At 41.1% G+C, this 22,498-nt stretch overlaps 1 protein-coding gene across 8 annotated transcripts in view; it reads right to left on the reverse strand.

Moving 5' to 3' along the window:
• fat2 (FAT atypical cadherin 2) overlaps positions 1-22,498 on the reverse strand; it is a 150,797-nt gene that overhangs the window by 50,172 nt on the left and 78,127 nt on the right. For all 8 annotated transcript variants that reach the window (XM_037076687.1, XM_037076689.1, XM_037076686.1 and 5 more), the window contains 10 exons: positions 22,168-22,307; positions 21,615-21,677; positions 20,416-20,628; positions 19,621-19,831; positions 14,919-18,586; positions 14,275-14,671; positions 10,950-11,149; positions 9,344-9,497; positions 7,919-8,152; positions 2,288-2,677 (listed from right to left, as the gene is read on the reverse strand). In XM_037076687.1, coding sequence (XP_036932582.1) covers positions 2,288-2,677; positions 7,919-8,152; positions 9,344-9,497; positions 10,950-11,149; positions 14,275-14,671; positions 14,919-18,586; positions 19,621-19,831; positions 20,416-20,628; positions 21,615-21,677; positions 22,168-22,307 — 5,670 coding nt within the window. The remainder of the gene's footprint in view (positions 1-2,287; positions 2,678-7,918; positions 8,153-9,343; positions 9,498-10,949; positions 11,150-14,274; positions 14,672-14,918; positions 18,587-19,620; positions 19,832-20,415; positions 20,629-21,614; positions 21,678-22,167; positions 22,308-22,498) is intronic.

Here is a 22,498-nt window from a genome sequence, read left to right on the forward strand (position 1 = left end):
TTATTGATTTGCTGAGGAAGAGGGTTTACTTGGGGCAGATTTGAGTAAACGAACTTTGAAAGAAAGTGAATGTCTGTCTGTTCAATCCGTAAAGGCTGGTATCTTTTGCTGAACTGTGAACTTTATTTTTGGTGAAGATTATCTGAACTTGTCTAAATCTGCAAAAGCCACCAGAATAAAGAATAAAAACTGTAAATAAATAAATAAGAAACCCTATAGTTTTAGGAAGATTGTTGTCGTATAAAACCAATGACTTTCACTGATTGCCAGTACCGAAATAAATGTCACCTTGAATTGTGACACACCTGGTCATCATAAATATTGATAGTTTATAGATAAAGAAGTAATGCATCTAAAGTCAGGGAAAAAAAAACAGTTTACCAGGTAAAAAATACACAGCAGTACTGAAATCAATCGCTTTAGGAATGAGGTGGACCATGAATCAGTTTCTAAGGTAACTGTGTGTGTGTGTGTGTGCGTGCGTGTGTACACAACTGAACAGAAGACATTATTGATCAGTGTGAGCTACACAGAGCGAGAGATGACACAGCAGGAGACCGAATTCTAATTTATTCTTCTCATTCAGTTTAAATTTCTGTCTGTGTACCAATAATCTCAACAACCTTGCCCAGTGCAAAGTATTCCTATCACTGCCTGTTTTACTTGTCCAGCTCAGTGATTCTTCTGCTGCAAGATCCAGACCGAGAATCTGATCAACACTCAGCTTTTTAAACTTTTAAACCCTCTGCTCTGCCCAGATGATAAAAGCTAATGCAGTGGACAGTGATCAATGAGAGCAGTTCTTCTGACCAGCTGCCCTTTAATGATTTATTGGCAGAAAGCCGTGAGACGGTCCTGCACAGTCCGAAAGGGCAGACTGCAGTTCTCTCCCAACTCTGCAACTTTTTCAATCCAGCAGGGGACGAGCTCGTCAAAACTCAGGGAACTCTAACTTTAACTTTTAGCAACAACAATAATACATCTTTTATTTTTCAAAACAGAGGGAGGATGGAAGACGGATTAATTTGCGTCAGAAACTGCTCAAGCATGAGACAGAAACCGTCATACTGAATGTTAATGAAGAAAATTGACATCTAGTCATTTGGTACTCTTCTTTCTCTGGGGTGTTAAAGATGTTGCACATTAGAATGCACAAAATATTACAATCATTCATTTAAAGCCATGGCTAATTTCTGTAAACCCCTTACACAAATGCTGGGTGGCCTGGCAGCTTCTTGCCTCTTTGGAAGGAGATTAAATAACAGTGTCAAATCTTCAGCTGTGTTCGCTGTTGAAGAGAAGTCTTCTTGTGTGGTGCCATAAAGCTATCAATCTTAATTTTTGTTAGGGAAGAAAGAAGAACCGGTTCTAAATTGTCCCATCAATCTGAATCGTATAGCTCCGAGCTTATCGGCGCTGGTATGTTTTTTTCTGACGGCTGTGCATTGCAAAACAATTACATCAAATGATGATGGAGTCATGGTGGAGAGGAAAAAGCGATCCAAAGCGTTGCTTCAGTTCATGAAGAAAGATGACAGCACTGCTTGTCGTAATGTAAAATGGAAATCACGCTGGAAACGGCAACAATGTGCTGAAACATCTTTCTACACAACATGGGCTCGAATTCCAGAAATTCCACTTGTTTGACATTCTACATATGGGTGACACTGCTTCCAAACTGAGCAGCACGTCCAGCTACGTAGGGTAAATATCCTGTGCCATAACACATTGCAGGGAGGTGCAGCAGACTTTTTTCTTTGCCTAAGAATACCAATAAAATCACATCAGTTCCAATTTTTGCGCTGTAAATTTTCTCACTTGTTTTAATAAGAAAACAGTAAAGGATGACTTATATGTTTTGCAGTGATAAATAAATAGTGGAAGGACTAAAAGGCAGTTGAACAGGCTCCACAACACAGAAGTGGCTCTGATAAAGCCACTGTAAGCTACCTGCTCAGCACCAAACAACAGACACAGTTAGCAACTGGCTAACTCTGGAGCACATGTTTCATCCTCTGGTTTAAGGGACAGATCCTCTTGTTTGAGCCCTCAGGAGGCAATGATTCTACAATTTAGTCATCAAAACACACACAGTTCTCCTACTATCTTTCTGAGTGGAGTTTGTCTGGCTGAGTGCACCATAGACCCAAAAAGAGGATGAGTAAGTATTGCCCAATGATGAGTGATCAGACCCCAGTGTGTGAAGAAATGAATAATATTGTGAAACTCTTGACTTAAACAGGACAGTGTAGAGTGAGAAAAAGCTGGATATAAAATTGTTTCTGACCTGTGCCTGAGTCCAGCAGGAACTGTCCAACATCGTTTCTGGACACGATGCGGTAGGAGATTGGATCCGGCCCTCCACCGTCTCGAGTCAGAGCCGAGACACTCAACACCTCAGACCCAACCGTCAGGGATTCTGGCAGCTGAGCGGTGTACTCCGAACTCAGGAAGATGGGCTGGTAGTCGTCCAGGGAGACCACGTCCACTGTCACCGTGGCGACGGAGTAGAGGTGACGAGGCAGGCCGCGATCGGTGGCCTTCACCTTCAGCTCAAAGGTGGGTGGGGTGTCGGGGGTCAGCGGTCGCTCCAGACGCAAGATCCCTGAAAACTCATCCAGAGAGAAGTAGCCGCTGTCGCCCGCCAGGAGGGAATACTTGACCTCAGAGTTTATACCTGCAGATTAGGGTGAAGGTGAAGATGATGTCATTTAGTGTGTTTTCAGTCATTTTAGTATGAGTTGTGTATTGGCATTGCTGTTAAAACCACATCTGGATTCCTACCAGGTGGTTAAGGGGAGACATGATGTCAAAACACAGAAAGAGAAAACACAGAAAACATCCTGTAACTTTCAAATATGTGATCAAAAGATCAGAAACTATGGGGATTTTGTTCTTCAAGAGACTAATACTTTTTTAATCGTACTATTTTGTTAAGATGCAAAATTGATCCCAAGTTCCTTTAATGGATTACTAGAAATAACATAAACATAATTATATATTTTTTCCTGAATCTTGAAAAAAGTGATTACAGTAAGATTATTGTTTTGAACGCTGAAAAACATCCTCAATAGATATCACATAAAGAGAGTCAAGTCAACACGGCACAAAATAAAATGACTAAATGTAAAATATTACAGGCAGAAAAATGTATGAAAAAAAAACATTCAGAAAGTATAAATACTGAAGGAGTGAATTATGTTGGACAAGCTATGGAGACATTCTATGTTTTTAATCCATTGTGTTTTTAATGTTTCATAACAAGTCCCTATCAGTTGTTTAGTAGAATGCAGCAATGCTTTTTTTTTGCTGTGAAGCTCCAGAAGTGTTTCGTGGACTATAAAATTTCACCTGACTTTCCATCAGCATGAGGTCCAGAAGATATTGACTATATTTCAAGGCTTTAAAAAACAAAAATCCTGCCAGAGGTTTGGACAGGCTGTAGGGTTCATTAAATGCACAAAAAACAAATGTGTGGGTGGAAGGGTCCTTTCCCTCCCACTCATACATAATGGCTGGAAGACATTGTGTCCTTCTTAAAACTGGAGAAAATTAGATACTCACTTCAGCAATCAAATAAGAAGTTTCAGAAAATGTGGGGTCCCTTCCTAAAAGCCTTCCAGACCCTGTAAAGGCTTGGCCCTTGAGTACAGCTCAACTATGCTGCACACTTCTTACTCACTCTTAGCGAGTGAGGCTTTTGGTGTAACAGTGATCTTATGCTGTGACTAGTACTCTGGCAGTGACAGGGGTGGGTTTGTTTTGTATGCTGTTTGATTCTTTTTATTTATTTATTTATTTATTTACTTATTCCATTCTTGTGCATCTCATTGGTGCATGCTGTGTTTGACATATACCCTGACTCATTTCATGCCTCTGTAATGACTATTACGCACTGCACATTTGATAGACTGAGAAAACATCAATAAAACAAAACAAACAAAAAAAAAACAAATGTGTGAATGTACTGACAAGTTTGCTGGAAGTCAAAACCATTGTTTGTCTTTTTGGTGCTACATGAAAGCATGTAAGTGTCATTAATGTCAAAGTGGTTGGTTCCTATGGTCGAATGAATGTGTTCTGCAGAGTTTTGATATTTCTTGAGGACAAGTGGAAATGTTGGCGTGCAGGACGTGCTCGAGGGAAATAGCAGCAGGGCCATAAAGTTATATAAGAATCATTTGCCTGGGACCATGAATATCAGAGCAAATGTAATAGCAATCTAGCCAGTAGACAATTAGATGTCTTTCTGTAGACCAAAGTGTTGGCGGTTCAAGACGAAGATGAAGCTGTCTCACGAAAAATGACTCTTCCACTTTAACGTTCACATAAATTCACAATATTTGCTTTATTTGCTTTTTATGATAGTCGAGGAGACACATGGTAACAAACCACAGAGGTCAGTCATTGCCTCTACCTGCTCCCTCGTTAAAAACCGTGTGCACGCCTCTGCAGGTCACAGAACCACGTAACCTTGTGAGGTTGGGTTTCAGGCAGATACACTTTTGTTTTATGAAGTTACAACTAAAACGTTTGGCAACTGTTGTTTTAGGATAATAACACAGACTAATGGGAGTGCCCGTGAATAAAGGTCAACATTTTCAGCTCAGACAAAGCCTCAGCAAACAGGTGGTTTAACGAGTCCTGGAGGGAAGAGGCAATTTCAACCTGTGTGGGAGAATTTAAAACAAACAATAGTGCTGCAGCTAACCATGAGTGGTCTAATCATTTTCTATCTGCCCTGAAAATTCAGCAGTATCGTCATTTATGTCCTTCCCCTTTTGGGATAGCTGAAGTTTGCGTTTTTGAGTCATCTTTCTTTAGCCTTAAAGATGTAATTCAAAGGTAGCTCCAAAACTATGCTATCTTTAGCTGTAGCTACTCGCAGGGCTCAGCTCAACTGGGCTCCCAGTGAACATGACTGGACACCAAACTGGGAATGAACACAGCCTTTGAGACCAACAGAGGCCTCAGGGGATAAAGTACTGAGGCAATTTACAGCAGCAGTGACAAGGACTATGATGACTATGACTCGTGGGGAGGAGAAGACATGGCAGGTAAGGAAGTGGGCTGTACATCAGCAGTAGGTGAAAACAGTGTAGAGCCAGAATATTTTCCTATCTTTCTCTGTGAATGAAGGATTTATTTGGACCAAATACAGGCGACTGTGGAAAGACAAACCAACACTGCTCTAGTGAGTTTGATTTAGTGTATGTCCAGTTTGAATAAATGTGTTTTACGATAAGTTAGCAGGAAGTTAGTGAGTAAAACAAGGCAACAAAAACAAATTCTTTTCTTGACATTTTATGAGATTACCTATTGATTTATTAGAGAAATTAGTGAACTGGCTGCTTTAACATCTCTCAGCTGAAACTGCAGGGGCTATCAGACTCTCACCTCTTGTAGTACAAAGTGGTATTATGAGACAGCACAGGCCAGGACAAGCTGGTTAACATGCTAAATTTGCCTCTGACATAACATCAACACTGTTGTTTCTTAACATTCCGTCGATAATGTTTGTTTGTACTTTTTGAATCGTTTGAAATAACACTCTTTTCGAGATGTCTCTGGCAAATATGAATAAAATGAATAAAAACATGATCACTTCCAGTCAGTGCTGTTTGTGAGAAAGTTGTCAGAGTGAAGAAAAAGAACAAGCTGCTGCACATCAGAAGGAGTGGCCGACCTGTTCTGTCTGCTCCTGTTTGTGTGTGTGTGTGTGTGTGTGTGTGTGTGTGTGTGTGTGTAAATCTCACTTTGAATATTTGTATTTGTTGGTGTCTCCTCTTGGGTGAACTGTGACAATTCAAGTGTGAAGATGAGTCCATAAATCTGTATGTCTGTTGTTCTTCACTGTTGTCTGACGTTAACCAACCACCCATCACAACAAATCTCAACAAATCAATAAAAACATCCAAACACCGCAGTGGAAATATGTAACAGACTTCACCGTCAGCAAACTTCAGCCTTGGGGGACTGGTTCAGATCTACTCTGCATTCATTTAGAGCTGAGACACTGGGGCGATTTTTAAAAATAACTGTGATCAAATTGTGTGCTAAAACACAGAGACAGAGAGACAAATGTGTGTGAGCGAGATTAAAAAAAAGAAAAATAAGAGGCTTAAATAAATCCCAGGATCATCTTGTTATCCAGTTTGTGAAGGAGAATGTGTGTGTAATTTATGGTGCCACCAGTGTTCATACACAACTTTCACCAATACATTTCCATGACTTTTCAATGACTTGTATTTAGTTTTCACACTAGGCTTGTCCCAGAACCTGACATGCATATCTGACTATTTAGTCTTTAAATAGCAGTTCAGGCTTTCATCAGATGACTTGAGACACAATCTTCACTTTGACTTCTTATTCAAGAAACTGACTTTGTCCAAAGTATCAGTCAAAAAACCCATTTGAGCACTTATGTTCAAGGTATGCACATCTAGCAGCTAGCTGGCAACTATCCAGCTGTCATAACCTGACAAAGTTCTCAAAGGCTCAAGTCTTAACATGACTTGAAAAAAAAAAATCATGAGTATTAGTCACTGTTAGCGCACACTGCATCTCTGAAGTTAGGGCTTTGTTTCTCAGCACAGACTAATGATGGTGGACAAGAGAGCACTGCAGCTGACGGCAGGTTTTGAGTTTGGCACCAGCAGGGTGAAAAAACTTTTCACGTCCCGTTCTGGTCTTCCTCAAGCCATGTGCAAGTGAAGCCATTCATTAGAAAACTGATATTTTCTTGGCAAATTTACATCTCATCAAAATACAAGACGTTAGGTGGTCAGAGTCTGACCTCACCCCAATGGAAACAGAAAACAACTTACATAAAGTGACATCAAGTGACAAGAAGAGGGACCCTGCCCGACTGGACAGACTGGTGAGGAGAGCTGGCTCAGTGGTGGGCACAGAGCTGGACTCTCTGGTGACTGTGGCAGAGAGAAGGACCCTGGACAAACTGCTGTCCATACTGGACAACACCCACCACCCTCTGCACAACACCTTCAGCAGGCAGAGGAGTGTGTTCAGTGGCAGACTGCTGTCTCAATCCTGCTCCACCAACAGACACAATAACTCTTTCGTCCCCCTGGCCATCAGACTGTACAACAGCTCGCAGTGATGTCAGGAAGCACAATAGACAATGGACAAATGCACTCAAAAGCACTCATCTTTTATAGCCCAATTTAATTTAATTGTACAACGTCCCCTGTCCCCTTAATACTCTTTACCTCTATGTCACTTTATATTTTTAATATCACTTTATATTTTTATACAGTTGTACAAAACATTTTTATAACATTTTTTATTCCATATTTTTATTTCTACTGTTTCTTTGATATTGTATGTATGTATGTTCAATGTATGTTCAATGTTTGTTATTGCTACTGGATGCTTGAATTTCCTCCGGGATCAATAAAGTATCTATCTATCTATCTATCTATCTATCACTGATCTACGAATGCCGATTTTTCTCAGTCAATCTTGACAAAAAAATGTCTAATATACTTTTCTTCATGAAGACAATTCCTATTCCTTTTCCAAAACTTTCCGTTTTTAATTTTCACAAAACGTAGGCACAGTCACTTCTACTGCTCACAGGATGAAGGGTTAAAATCCCTGAGCAGTAACAATTAGCAGCACAGCTGGAACAACACTGTTGAAGTATCAGGTAGGTGTTTCAGAGAGCAGAGCTCTGTTGGGAATGGCTCAATCTTTTATTCTGTCTAGAATTCGCAGCACCACATTCACACACACATACTTTAAAAACACGAAGACAAGCCTGTGCAGTGGGCTTTAATAGAATTAAGGATCATTAATTATGGTACTCACAACATGTTCTGACCTGAGATCAACAGTAAAACAAACTTCATGCCTCATTGTGTTGAAACTCAGGAAGACATTTAGAAACTCAGCCTACCTGTGTCTGGGTCCTTGGCGTAAACGACAGCGATGGGTGTTCGGACAGTGGTGTTGTCGAACACAGTCACCTCATAGTGGCTGGAGGAGAAGTGAGGCGGGTTGTCGTTCATGTCCTGTATCATCAGCAGGATGTCCGCCTGACACGACCGCCCGCCGCCGTCCGTTGCCTTCGCCACCATGTTGTACTCGACCTCCTTCTCCCGGTCCAACACGGCCAGAGTGAACAGCTCACCTGTGGAGAGATTTATACATTTCATCAAAATAAGTTTGTCACCTGGTTTGTACTTTTCGACAGATTACTTTCATGTTTCATTTCACACATTACCCACCTGTTTACATGCAAAAATAAAAGCTCATCAGGCTCAGCTCTAAGTTAGCAGGCCTTTCTATTCCGCTAATGTGCTCATGTGTTAGCATGCTAACATGTGCTCGCGACCCTGTGTGTTACTGCTGGGTCACTGCAGGATATCAGAGGAGGGAGTACTTCTTTTGACTTTTCCTCCCCACATCTGAACACAAATAGCTTAACCTTCGCCTTTTTTACAATATTCAAAACAGGCTCGTAACTTTAGTTGCACTTGAGGGAAATTATGGATTATTTTTATTTGGCGTCATTGCACGCTGCCTTCCCCGCATCACAAGACTGATTTCAACCAGTGCAATCAGTGCACATCACACACAGCAGATGTAACGAGATGAAACAATAACATGAAAGACGTCAGAAGATGGAAACAGACAGAAAGGGAGACTGGAATGGGGAGAAAACGCGTGTTGCTGTCTCGTTTCTCTTCCCCCTGGATTTTCTTATTTTCTCGCTTTGTTGTTGCTCGGGACAGTTTACAAACCCAAAATGTGGCTGACATCCTTTGACTTATATTAATATGACGTGAGCTTCAGTTACCTTTGGCCACTTTTTACTTTTCATCCCTAGCTTTGAGTGCAAATATTACAAGATTTTGACCGCTTACAGACTCTCTTGTGTAATTTAACTCTTCATCCATTGGGATCCAACAGATGTCATATTTCAATCTGCACCATAGTGTTGGGCCCAAAATACTGACCTAAATCGGAACTGAAGAATGGATAAGTGGTAAAACATCTTCAAGAAACTGTCAAGTCCAGTCGCCTTCGATACAGCACTTCGAAATGACTTAACTTGCGACATCCTGTCTGCGAGCATGGATAAAAACTGATATCTTACAGGTGATCGGGTGGCACTGAAGTCAGGACAGAAAGATGTTATGACAGAAATAAAGTGTGATGGATGTCAGTGAGGAGCTCCTGGGAGGAAAAAAGAAAAGACAGTAGAAATGTTTTTGGCTCTTTTCAGCAAAGACTCTCTCTGAGCAGCTGATGGTATCACTCAAACACTCACACTAAGTGGCAGCGCTTGTGTTTTGACCCCAAACACACACCATCATACCTGTCCTGTGGTCGAGATGGAACTTGTCTGCGTCAGGGCCGTGAAGGGTGTAGGAGATCTGGCCATTAGCTCCCACGTCTGGATCTGAAGCCGAAACCTTCAGCACAAACATGCTGGAGGGCGAGTTTTCCATCACCGCCTCCGTGTACACCAGCTGGAACACAAGGATAATAACAATAATCAGGCCCCCATTTGCATAGCACTTTTCACAGTCGTGCTCCTCAGAGCTGGATAAACAAAACGACCCTGCCGCTGGGCTCCAGTAATGAAGAGAAGAAACCTGATTTTAAACATTTACAGTTACAGTGTACTTTACATCAAGGGTTACGTTCACAAGGGAAAGTTTTAGCATGCAGATGGTTGCTAGAGAGTCGCCATCAGATGAATGAAACGGTTCCTACAAGGTAGTTTGCCCTCTCAGGCTGCAGAGTGGGGCCACTAATCGTAGGGTCGGTGGCTCACCTCCCACCTCCTCATGTTTGAGTGTCCTTGATCGGAATACTAATGTCAAGTCGCTCCTCAATAAGGAGGGCAATTTCCTTTTAAAAGTGAAAGTCAATGTTTGGTACATTTCATTAATAACATATTTACATTCTTATTTTTGTTTCTTGCCAATATCTGGCCCACCCCACATGGGATTACAAGACACCATCATAATATAGAATGAATGTCATCTTCCAGTTTTATGAATATCTACAATAATCACTCAACTTTTGCAGGGGCAGAAAAAAGACAAACACTACATGTATGAAACTGCAAATTTAAGAAAATCTACTATTTATCTTGATAAAGAGTGATGCTGTGAAAGTATTTCTATTTGGTAATGTAGGTCCAGCACAGGCCTTTATACTGCATTGTTCTTCTTGTTATTCTTTGGCATTGAGTAGACGTGTGTTTGAGCAGAAATGATGGTACACTGCTGTTGTGTGTGATGGCGCCTGACTTACTGACAGTTTTATTGTAGAACATCCTCTTGTTGACTCCACAAATATTCATTTTTTTGGAAGAAAAACAAACTGTTTATCCTTGACAAACTCACAATAGTGCGACATTCATTATTTTGCGTGTACAGACTTTCCCTTCAGAATTGATATTGACATGTTTTTGGTTGTGTGTGTGGGCTGCAGACTAAAATATAAACAGGTGAGCTTTTGAATGTGCTGTATTCAGTTGTATTGTTGGAGCTGCGTCAAAGGGAAGGAATTCTCCTCTGATTACATCCAATAATCAATCATTTCATAAGGGTAGTAAAGGTTTTACAAGACAGGTTGAAGAATATTTGATAATAGTTGTAAAAACTAATCATTTTCTTTTTTCTTCTTCCAAACCCCCGCCCGCCCCCACAAAGACTGCGAGGCATTATGAAGTGTGATGAAGATTTTATTTACTGAGAAACATTACTGGTAGGATTAAAGATGAAAAGAAAACATGCCAAGAAATTCAAATTTAATTTTCTTTTAACAGTTCCTAGGAGACAAGAAGACATTTGTCTTGTACTCCTCTTCTGAGTGGGAGTGTGTCTAACAAGCTGTTGTTAAATTTTGATGCATAAATAAGGACAATGTGATGCTCTGATGAATATTATCTGTTTTCTGTCATTCCTTACCTGCTCACACAGCGGACTGTTGTCGTTGATGTCCAGCACGTGGACGTCTACAACAACCGGAGCCTCAAACTTCCCGTCGGTGGCGGTGACTCTGAGTGTGTATCTGTCTTTGGTCTCTCTGTCCAGACGCTCCTTAACAATCAGACCCCACTCGCCCTCGTCAGCCTGGATGATGGCAAACTGGCCCAGAGGGTCTCCATCTGCATGTGATGAATAAGAGTTTTGATTTGAATGTCGCCTATGTTTTTTCTGGGCATTATGGGGACATTTTAGCAACAGAAGAAATACAGGACTGCAACTAATGGTTAATTTAATTTCAATAACTAAGCTCAATAAATAAATTCTTTTGGTTTACATCACAGTGACACAGACAATTTCCTCAAAATTTTTGTACAATTAAAGTCTTAAACTAGAGCCTGACTAATATATCGGTTGGCCAGTATTATTGGCCAATATTGGCCTATCACATATATTTCAGCATCAGTGCTGTCCAACAGGCACAGATATAAAAACCTTGTTTATCTATTTAGAGATTATAATGCACAAAAATGCTTGGGGTACACTGAAATTATTATATTCACAGTGAAATTTACTGTTTCAATGCACTGATGTCATTTCACATTATGTTTATTGTTAAACTGTAAATATCCTTTGCATATCTTTGTTTTAAGGATCAATTGAAAAAAAATGTGTGTATACTGGCTGATATATATATCGTATCTATCTAAAAATGAACGCCACACAATGCTATATAATACCCTCCAGTATTCAAATGAAGATACTGATAGACTCAAACATTTTCACATTTGAGAATCTAAAACTGTCACTTGGTGTTTTTGTATGTTTTTGATGTATTATATGACCAATAATCTAAATAGATGCTGTCTATTTTCTTTTGAATGACTTTAAGGTGGACTGATCAATTTTCAAATTTAAAATGTACACTTTTTCTCAAAATTTTACGTATCAGCTGATGTCAGACAGAGACCTCTATTGGCCACGGCAATTATTTCAGCTGCAAAGGAGTAAGTCAGGTGAACTAGTTTAAAGAGTGTTAAAAATCCACAGGAGGAGGAGCGCAGGGTTGATGGGCTGGATAAAGCAAAACCAGGACTTTGACGGAAACCACAAGTCGACAGTGAGTTACTTTAGCTATGGTTAGGGCCTGGTTGTTGTTTTGGGAGTGACTTACAAACAATCTGTTCTGTAATTTTTTTTTTTTTTCTTCAAAGATTTTTTTCCAGGCATAGACACCTTTATTTGAAAGTGGATAGCTGAGAAATGGAAGAGAAGAGGGATGTGACATGCAGCATAGGTCCTCCAGCTGGGATTCGAACCGAGGTCCGCTGCGTATGTGGCATGCACTCTTAACCACTCCACTACGCCCACCTATTCTACCTACGAGTCCCCTTAAAAAGTATCACTGTTCTATTAAAACTCCTGACAGAGTTAAAAGCCAGTGTTTTGGTGATCCTAAATTATAGACAAATATCTCTTGGTGTCGTTCTGCAGACAAAATACAATGTTTGCAATCAGAATGTTTATGTATATGTGTATGAAGCATGTTTGTTTCCTGTGCTGTGATGTCTGTTATTCACATAAAAGAGAAGAAGTTTGTGTCAAAGTTTCTTCTTGGCTGTGCCGTTTGTTGGTCGCCTGCTTTGCATTCATTAAGGGGTCTCTCTAACTTTCTATTACCTTCTGAGCAATATAAAGTTTCTTAAATTCCCTGTTTTCTTATTTAATACAAGAGCGTCTTTGATATTGAGTTCTGATGGGTTGTTGTTCCTGATGAATAATTCAATCTTTTCTCTTTGCCGTCAGGATCTTTACTCATTTATTTTGTACCATGGGGGAATATTTTAACATTAGGCTGACTCACCTGGATACTTTGCATTTTACTGTCTCCTTTTTTTCTCTCACAAACATTTTTTTTTTTTTCATCATGAAAACTTAAGCAGTTTGTTCTCTGACTAGACGGCTAACCCTGTCTGGTGAGCATCAGTCTGTTTGCTACATCACAGTCAGTCAGAAACCTGTTTGACAGGTGTCACGTGTTGATGGAAGTCTGAACAAACACTTCAACCCCAAGAAGCAAACTGTTTACAGCTATGAAAAGTTGTATGGTTTTGTTTCGGAGACAAAATGTTAATTAAGCCCTACCGTTCATACACAGCCTGCAGCATTATCAGGGTTATTTTTTTTTTTTAAAAGAACTGGTGAGGTTCTTTTGGACTGAAGCCTTGATGCTCGATATTTATGTTGATATGATGTACAAAATCTTCATAAGACATCAATAAGTAGTATTTCCACAAGAATTTTGCTCTTTATTAATTTTGACTTTATTACATCTTACTTCCCTTGCTAAAAAGCGTCTGAAAACATATTTGGATGAATGAATTAAATCAGTGCTGCAAATAATGTTTATTTTCTCTATTAATCATAATAATTAGTTACTGGTTTATAAATGGTCAGAAAATGGTGAAAAATGTCAATGTTTTCCCAAATTTAAATACGACATCCTCAAATCTTGTTTTATCCACAAACCTGTGATGTTCAGTTTACTGTCAAAGAGGAGAAATCAAACAGAAGATTTTCACATTTAAGAAGCTGGAATCAGAGAAGTTTGACTTTTTAAAAAATAAAAACAAACAAAACATGAGAGATCCAGACAATCCCGTCTTTGGTCCTGATGTAAAAACTGCTGAAAACTAGTTTACCAAGTAACTGAACATCGTTGTGTGAAACAGCTCTGTTGTAGACAAACTCTTCTGAATAAATAAAATGCTCACATCGATCATTAATGTCGGTGGGCAGCTTTAATATCCAATGTTTGCTTCTCTTGCCTCTCTTGGTGACAAGTTCACGTCAGTAAGAGGAAAATAATGCCATTGCAAATATTCCTTTGTTACACTCTCTAAAACAATGTTGTGACAGCGAGCCCCTTTAGAAAGGGTCCAGCTTTGACCGTCTGGAGAAAAAAGCAGGATTTGCATTATTATGAGGCTTTGTTTTTGTTGTTAGCTGCAGGGCAACTTGTTGGTATTCCCATTGTTGGTCAGCTTGTCAAACTGCTTCTCTTTGTGATTAATCTGTGGCTGAATAACATAATATCATGACTCAACTGAAAGCGTTTAACACAAGATTTCATTTCACCTCATTAGTGTCTTGATAAAGCCCACAATATCGAAAATATTCAATGTAATGTATTATATATAGTGTATTCAGTAATTTGACAGACAGACAGACACAGACACAGACACAGACACACACACACACACACACACACACACACACACCGGCTCAAGTCTAAGAACACACTCACCAGTGATGTAACACGTCACAAGGCGGCTCTCCAGTGACACGTCAGCATCTGTGGTCGTCATAGAGACGATGACTTCACCAGGGCTGCTGTTCTCCACCACCGAACCGCGGTACACATCATCTGAGAACTTGGGCGGGTTGTCGTTCTCATCAGTCACCGTCACCTCTACCAGGACGCTGGACGACAGCTTGACATCACCTCCATGGTCCGTGGCGACCACGTTGAACCTGTAAACCCTGGTTGCCTCGCAGTCCGTCTCCCGTACAGTGGTGATCCAGCCGCTCTCTCCATCGATGGAGAATACCTCGGTGATGTCCACTGTGGTGTCTTCAGGTAGATTCTCCAAGCTGTAGGTCACAAGACCATTGGTGTCTGTGTCAGGGTCGTTGGCAGTCACCTGCAGGTGAAGATGAACATATGGTGGAAATGAACGTCTGCTGCCTTATTGAGGGTTACACTGAAATCCGTTAACAAACAGTATGTAGCCTTTGATATCTCATATCTATTGTATCATAACAACAGTAAAAACATGTACACGTATATCAGTTATTCAGGCCTCTGTGACGCACTGTTATACTCTTTCCATCCAACAGTGACTATAAGCAAGTACCAAATATAAAGAATCAAGATTTTCCAGCTCTTACCTGGATAACAGTAGTTCCAGCAGGCAGGTTCTCAGCCAGGAAGGCTCTGTATGGGTTTGCATCAAACACAGGCTGATTATCATTCACATCTTGGACCTGGATGTTGACCGACACCAGTGATGCTACATCACTCCCGTTGTGGCTTCCCTGAGCAATCACATCTATCTGATACCATTTTGTCTTTTCATGATCGATAGTCTTCTGTAGCAGCAAAGTTCCGCTTTCTTTGTCCAGGGTGAACACTTTGTCTTTGTTGCTTTCAAGCGTGTTCCCGTCCACCAGACTGTAAATAAGAGGCATGTCAGAGTCGGCTCTCACAGAACCGATCTCTGTCCCAATGGGGACATCCTCTGCAGCTGAGAAGGTGTAAAGAGGCTCTGAGAACTTTGGAAGAGGAACCTCTGGAGGAACCACTTTGACTTGAACGGGGACTGTGGAGTTGTAGAAAGGAAGGCTGCCATCGCGAGCTTTGACTTTGAAGTTGAAGATCTTGTTTTCCATGCCAACAAGACTCTCTTTGACACTCACAACTCCAGTAAAAGGGTTGATCTCGATGATGTCTTCACTTACTTCTTCAGCTTCATCTACCGTGTAGGTGACGTCCGCATTTTTACCGTCATCTGCATCATAAGCCATGATTTGAATGACAGGGGAGCCTTTGTTCACAGTTGATTGAATTGAAACTTGGTATTCTGATGCTTTGAACTGAGGAACATTGTCATTCTCATCTGTGAGAATAATCTTTACTGTGCAGAAGGCGACTCTTCCGCCGCCGTCTTTGGCCATCACTTTGATAGCGATGACTCTCTGGTTTGGATTCTCTCTGTCCAATGGTTGCGTTGTAACAATCTGGCCATCATTGTCTATGGCGAATTTCTCATCAGCAAGTTTATTTATGATGGTGTAGTCGACGCTCCCGTATGGCCCATCATCAGGGTCGATGGCAGCCAATCGGATCACTCGAGTGCCTGCCTCTGCATTTTCAGCCAGCTCTGCTTCGTAGATGTTCTGCTTGAAGTACGGACTGTGCCTGTTGCTGTTCATCATATTAATGTTGACAGGTGCTGTTTTCTGAAACACTCCGTCAGATACTGCTACTGTCAGATTGTAGTAAGGATCCAGATTCCTCTTACAGACGTTAGAAAAGGAGATAATTCCTGAGGATTCGTTGATATTGAAGTACCGGCCTTCATTCCCTGAGAGGATTTTGTACCTGAGGTTATTCAGGTCCCCGGTATCGGGATCCGAAGCTTGGATTTTGATCACTATGTGGCCACACTTAGCCATTTCATCCAGCATGGCTTCATACTGGGAGGTAACAAAGTCTGGTGGGTTGTCATTGACATCTGTGACATTTATAAGGATGTACGCTTCACTGCTTAGAGGAACAGAGCCATTGTCAGTGGCTTTGATTTTCAATGTAAAGTGCGTTGTGTCTTCATAGTCCAGCACCTGTTTTGTAACAATCAACCCACTATGAGGGTCGATCTCAAAGAAATCAGTCTCGTTTCCCTCTGTTTTCACCATCTGAAAGGTAAGATCTTTATTCCTGCCAGAGTCTTGATCAGAGGCATAAAGTTTTATCACAGACGTGCCAATAGGAAGTCCCTCATCAATGATCGCAGAGTACGTCAGCTTTGAGAAAACTGGTGCGTTATCGTTCACATCCTCCACTTCTATTTCAATGGAGGCCTCAGAGAAAGCTCCGGTCACAGAGTCAGTAGCTCGAACTGTCAACACATGCATGGTTTGGCTCTCATAGTCGAGTGGGTTGGTGACAGTCAACACACCAGTTTTGAAATCAATGTGAAAGTTTTTGGAAGCGTTTTCCTCCTCAAGGTTGTAGATGAGGCGATAGCCCTCTGGATTCCTGGCCTGGACGTGTAAGATGGTGGTGAATGGTGGAACGTTTTCTGGGACCTTTAGCGGATACAGAAGAGTCTGGAAAACTGGGTTGGATTGATTCCTCACTTGAATGCTGAGCTGTGCTACAGCTCTGAGACTTGGTTCACCCTCGTCCATCGCCAAGACTATCAACATGTACTTATTCAAAGCTTCAAAGTCAAGAGGCCTTTGAAGGGATATGTCACCTACATCAGGATCTATCCTGAAGAGGCTGTAATCCTCCTCCAGTGAGTACATAATGGATGCATTCTCTCCCAGATCTCTGTCAATAGCTGTTGCTTGATACAAAACATCTCCTGGTTCAGATGCTTCAGAGATCATCATTGAAAAAGGCAAGTTTAGAAACTGTGGGGAGTTGTCATTGACATCATCTATAAAAACCTTGACCTGGGTTGTAGCTGTCCTGGATGGTGTTCTCATGTCTTGTACCATCACCACTACATCATAAACATCTTGTAACTCTCGGTCAAAAGGAATACCTGTTGTTTCAAGAACGCCTGATGTCTGTGAAATAGAAAACTTTCCCATAGGGTTTATCACAGAATATGAAAGAGGTTCATTTAAATAGCAACCTGTGGTTTTGAGTGCTGCCAAAGTTTTGACCGTTTTTAGGTTTTCTGTAATGCTAGCTGAATACACTTGCTGCTCAAATTCAAGATCACTGGCTGTGAGGTTTGTTACATTTATCTTAACGGTTGCTATGTCTTTGTAGAGGCCGTCTGAGGCTTTGATGAGCAGTTCGTAAAATGACATAAATTCAGACACATCGCTCACGGTGATGATTCCAGAGTTGGGATGAATTGAAAAGACATTGTGAAGATTCCCCTCGGTGATGCTGTATGAGACTGTTGAGTCTGCATCATGGGCCATGACGCGCACAACCTCTGTATCTCTGACAGCTGGGAAGATGATGGATGACTCGTACACAGGTGAGGTGAATTGTGGTGGGCAGTCATTCAGGTCCAGGACGCGAACATTGACCTTGGCAGGCTCTGCTGCGTACAGCGATGGCTCCCCCGAGTCCTTTACCTGCACACTGAAGTGATACTCTGCCTTGGTTTCAAAGTCAAGGGGTGAAATTAAAGAGATGGTGCCCATACTTGAGTCTATCTTGAAGACGTTCAGGGCCTCTGGTTCGAGGATTTCATACACCAGAAGAGAATTTGCATCTTTGTCTTCATCGGAAGCCTGGATGACCAGAGGGGTGTTTCTTTCCCCCATCACAAGGCTGTTGATGTGAGCTGACTCACTTATTTGCCCCAGGTACTCCCTCTGCTGAAAAACAGGAGCGCTGTCGTTCTCGTCAATCACGTAGATGTAAACAAGAGTCTTTGACGAGGCTCCAGCTGTGGTGGAAGCTGTAACTTTGAGCTTGTATGAGGCACAGTTCTCAAAATCAAGGTGCTTCTGGATTGAAATCAACCCTGTGTAGGGGTTGATGTGAAATGTCCCATTTGGGTTGCCACTTTCTATCCCATAATACACTGCAGCAGGGCTGGAGGCTGAGATTGTGACCACTGGTGTTCCAAGGGCACTTGATTCACTAATCTCTGTGAGGTATTCATCCGAGGGGAAGGCAGGTGGGGTTTGGTCGGAGATGCGGACGTAAATGTGGACGGAGCAGAGGTCACTGCGCTGAGGGAAACCCTGATCAGTGGCCTTCACTGTCAAGTGGAACTGGTCCTGAGGCTGGAGGTCCAAAGGTTTGGACACACCGATGGAGCCCAGCTCTGGATCAATGGAAAAGATGCTGTTGATATTTCCTGCAGAAAAACAAATAATATGTTACAGATACAAATCAGCTTCTTTAAAATGTGATCAAAGCAATTGTGTGTTTGAGTTTTACTTTCCACTACGACTTTTTTGGATATTTTCTCCTACTCCCGTCTTACTATTCTTATGAAGTGTTTTATATGCACACATGAGAGTGTAAAATCCAGATAATATAAAGAAAACAGATGTGCTGGGAGTGCTCAGGAAGCAATCTGGCTAAAAAAAAGAATGGAAGAATGGAACAAGGAATAGTTGGTGCTGCCTTGTAAAATTGTAAATTATTGTTTTTAAACGTTAGTTTGTGTAAGGATTAAAAGAGCTGGATGTAATGTGTTAATTGGGGATTTTTAGAGGTGGATTTTGTCACCTTTTGACAGGACCAGACCCTCTAAAAGGTAAAAAAAAATACATAAGAGTTGTATTGATCATTTCATCTGACTCAATGCAAGAAAAGGGAAAGGGAAATATTACCTAAGAACAAGATGAATTACATTTATTAGATCAAAGTTTTACAGTACATATGTCATGATTGTAATATATTCAAGTCTAAATTTCATGATTCTCTATGCTTTGAAAGTACTCATTTAATTTAAATCTTACATTTTTCTTATCCTACTGGTTGATTATTTTTCACTATAAGACAGAAAAAAGATGTTCTTTACTATAAACAGGTTTCACTGCTTTGACCATATGTGATCAGTGATATCCCCTGAATAAATCTTACAATACTGCAAGAGGATGTGAGTTGTAGCACGCAGCTTTTCCTCAAATCTTGTGAAGCGAACAGAGACAGTAACACTTTCATCTCTCAGGTATCAACATTGTGCCCTTAAACCCTCTGTCTCAGTGGAGCTAAGGAGTCAGCAATTGCAGGCTGTGGCTGTACGGGAAAGCTTGTGTAGGTAAACATTAAAACCATGGCGGCAGCTTCCAGAGGGTATAACTCTCCCCTGACTGAATGTAAATCAGGGTGATGCAAAAAAAGGAGCTCATAAAAGATAAAAAGTGTCCCTCTGCTGCTCACCTGAGTGCAGAGAGTAGCTGATGTCAGCGTTGCTGCCCATGTCCTTGTCCAGAGCCTTGACCCTGATGACCTCGGAGCCTGTGGGGGCTTGGTTGGAGACGCTGGCCTCGTAGCGGGGGCTGAGGAAAGCTGGTGAATGATCGTTACAGTCCTCCACCTGAACCACCACCTTCACAAAGTTCCTCTTCACTGGGATCTCCTGGTCACGCACCTGAGGAGAAGCAAAGAAATGTTTGAGAGTTTAATACTGGAGATGTATTTTGTGTGCAATGTTCTATTTAAAAAATGCTACTGCAGCTATATTGTCTGTTCACAGCTTCAGTCATTACTTTGAGAATGTTTCTCATTATTCAGAGAAACCAAGTTATTATTTTGTGATGGTCATTATTTTGAGATAGCTGCCATTTATAATGACTTCCAGGATCTCTTTTTGTCATTGCATTACTAGAAATTGGCCTCCAAAGATGTCTTCATATGAAATAAGGATCTACAGAACAGATTGTGTATTTTGAAAACTACCTCTACAGTTACAAAAGATACAATCACATAAAGGTGAAGAGAGGAGCATTTCTTGAATGCTGCTACAGTGACAAAGCTTATCACTGACTATCATTCATTGTGAGTTTGAACATTTCTCAATATTTTTCACTGACTATAATATTGTTAGCTCAGATGCATTTCAGTCTGTTGTATTTCATCCTGTGTCTTACTGTTCAACACTATGTCGTGTGTAACTAATACACATTATAGATATCTTCATAAGCGTCTGTTATAAAGAAATAACTGTCTCATTACCATCACAATCAGTGTATGAACAGAGATGGTCTCGTAGTCCAGCTCCTCCGTCATCACCAGGACTCCACTCTTTGGGTCCAGATGGAAGAACTTGGTGCTGTCTGGATGGAGGCTGCTGTGGATGGAGTACACGAGCTTACTGTTGGTGTCGGCGTCCTGCGCGCTGATCTGAAGGATGTCCTTCCAGGGGGACGTGTCCTCAGGAACCCTCACCTTAAAAACACACAGGAGGACAGAGGCGGACATGGGAAAAATCAGGTTGTGAAGAGTGAATATTAAAATCAATTTGTAGACTTTGACATTTCAATTTAAATCATAATATTTATTCATAAAGGTGGTCGGACAAAGGACAGAAAACATTTGGGGACATGTAATGGTTCTGTAAGAGCAATAATTCCAGAGGCGGGAGCGGAGAGGCCATTGATTACTGTGATTTGGAAAACAACAATGAGTCAGTGGTTGTACTGTTGGTTTAATGTCCTGATAATCACAGTAAATAATGCCTGCAGAGGTTATAATAATTCCACACATGTCTCTAAATTTAAATTTAAAGTGGTTTCTAACCCGCTCTCTGGTAACCCCCCCAAAAAAACAGACCAATCAATAAATCATGGCCCATCAATCCTTATGTGAATTATCAGTCTACAATAGTGTGAGGCTATCTTTATTCAATAGCTTTCATTTTGAGAGCATGACTTATTGATTTCACATTCAGATTCTGTAATCCTTCACTCAAACCCCGCCCCTCGGACTCAAACAGCTGTTCAAATTGAAAGCTTACGCTCTTGAATATAAATAGGAGAAAGAGCGCCACACTATAGCTCTTAGTCAAGGAAAATAAGAGCAAACCAGACACAAAGAGTAACAGAGGTGATACTCATAAATCTGACATGTCAAATCGGAATTATAAAAAAATCTAATGTTGCTGTTGGCTTAATTTAGTGTTAATTTAGTGTAACCCTTACCCTAACCCTATCTTATTATATTGGAAGACATGTATTGGTCTGTTGTGTCAAGGAGCTTAGATGGTTTTGTTGTATAAAACACATTCTTGCCATCAGAGAGGACCATCTCTCAGTGCTGCATTTCACACCTGGTTACATCTCTGACATACCCCTAATTATCTCTGAAGACTGTCCTATCAGGTGTAACACACCTACCACTCTGAATTCCACACTCAAATCAAACTTGTCTCTTACCTTGTACAGCGGCTTCAGGAAGACCGGACGATGCTCATTCATGTCCAGCACACGGATGTAGGCCTGCAGTTCGGAGATGGAATACAAAGGGTGAACAACATCACATATGGAGGGTGGCTTGTCAGAAATGATTCACACGCAGCGCCTGAGGTGTTGATAATGCAGGACTTAAGATCAGATTCTTAACCAGAGATTTTCAAACTTAAACAAGGATGTAGGTAAAGGTGTTTCAACTGAAGCTGCAGGTACAGCTCAGTGGGTTGATTTGCAGGATGACTTATTGTTTTCTTAACTTTTTTTTTTGTTTGTTTTTAGTAGCTTGGCTTCGTAATCTATGATCAAAGGACACCTTAACATGTTTTATTTACTCATCAGATATGTTTCATAAAATGAACTTAAGTAGACTTTATACCATTCTTAATGGATTTAATCTTAATTAAAACTATTTTCAGACAATTCTTTCCTTATTTCCTGAGTCAGTTAGCAGCCAGAACTCCTTCACTTAATTCAAACATGAGACATGTTTTCGAGAATGTCGCTTCATGTTTCTGACCTGTGTGGTGGCGGTGTGGTGGCCATCGGTGACCCGAACAGTCATATTGTAGTTGGAGCGTCGAGCAGCATCGAGCCGGCGGGCGATTGAGATGGTTCCTGTATTTCTCTGGATATCAAAGTCCTTGTCCTCGTCGCCACCTGAGAGACAGAGACGGATAAGAGAGAGAAAAAAAAAGAGAGGTTTGTTCCATCAGGTGTTGTTGCTACAGTATGTGGGGTTATGAATCAGGCCGTGTCCATCTGTCAGATGTAATGTCTCAGATGATGTGTCAGACTCTGCAGGTCTGATTTTGAATGGTTGCAGGGATGATGCATCTTGGCATCGACCT

This window comes from Acanthopagrus latus, chromosome 18, assembly GCF_904848185.1.
Source record: "Acanthopagrus latus isolate v.2019 chromosome 18, fAcaLat1.1, whole genome shotgun sequence".
Lineage (NCBI taxonomy): Eukaryota > Metazoa > Chordata > Actinopteri > Spariformes > Sparidae > Acanthopagrus > Acanthopagrus latus.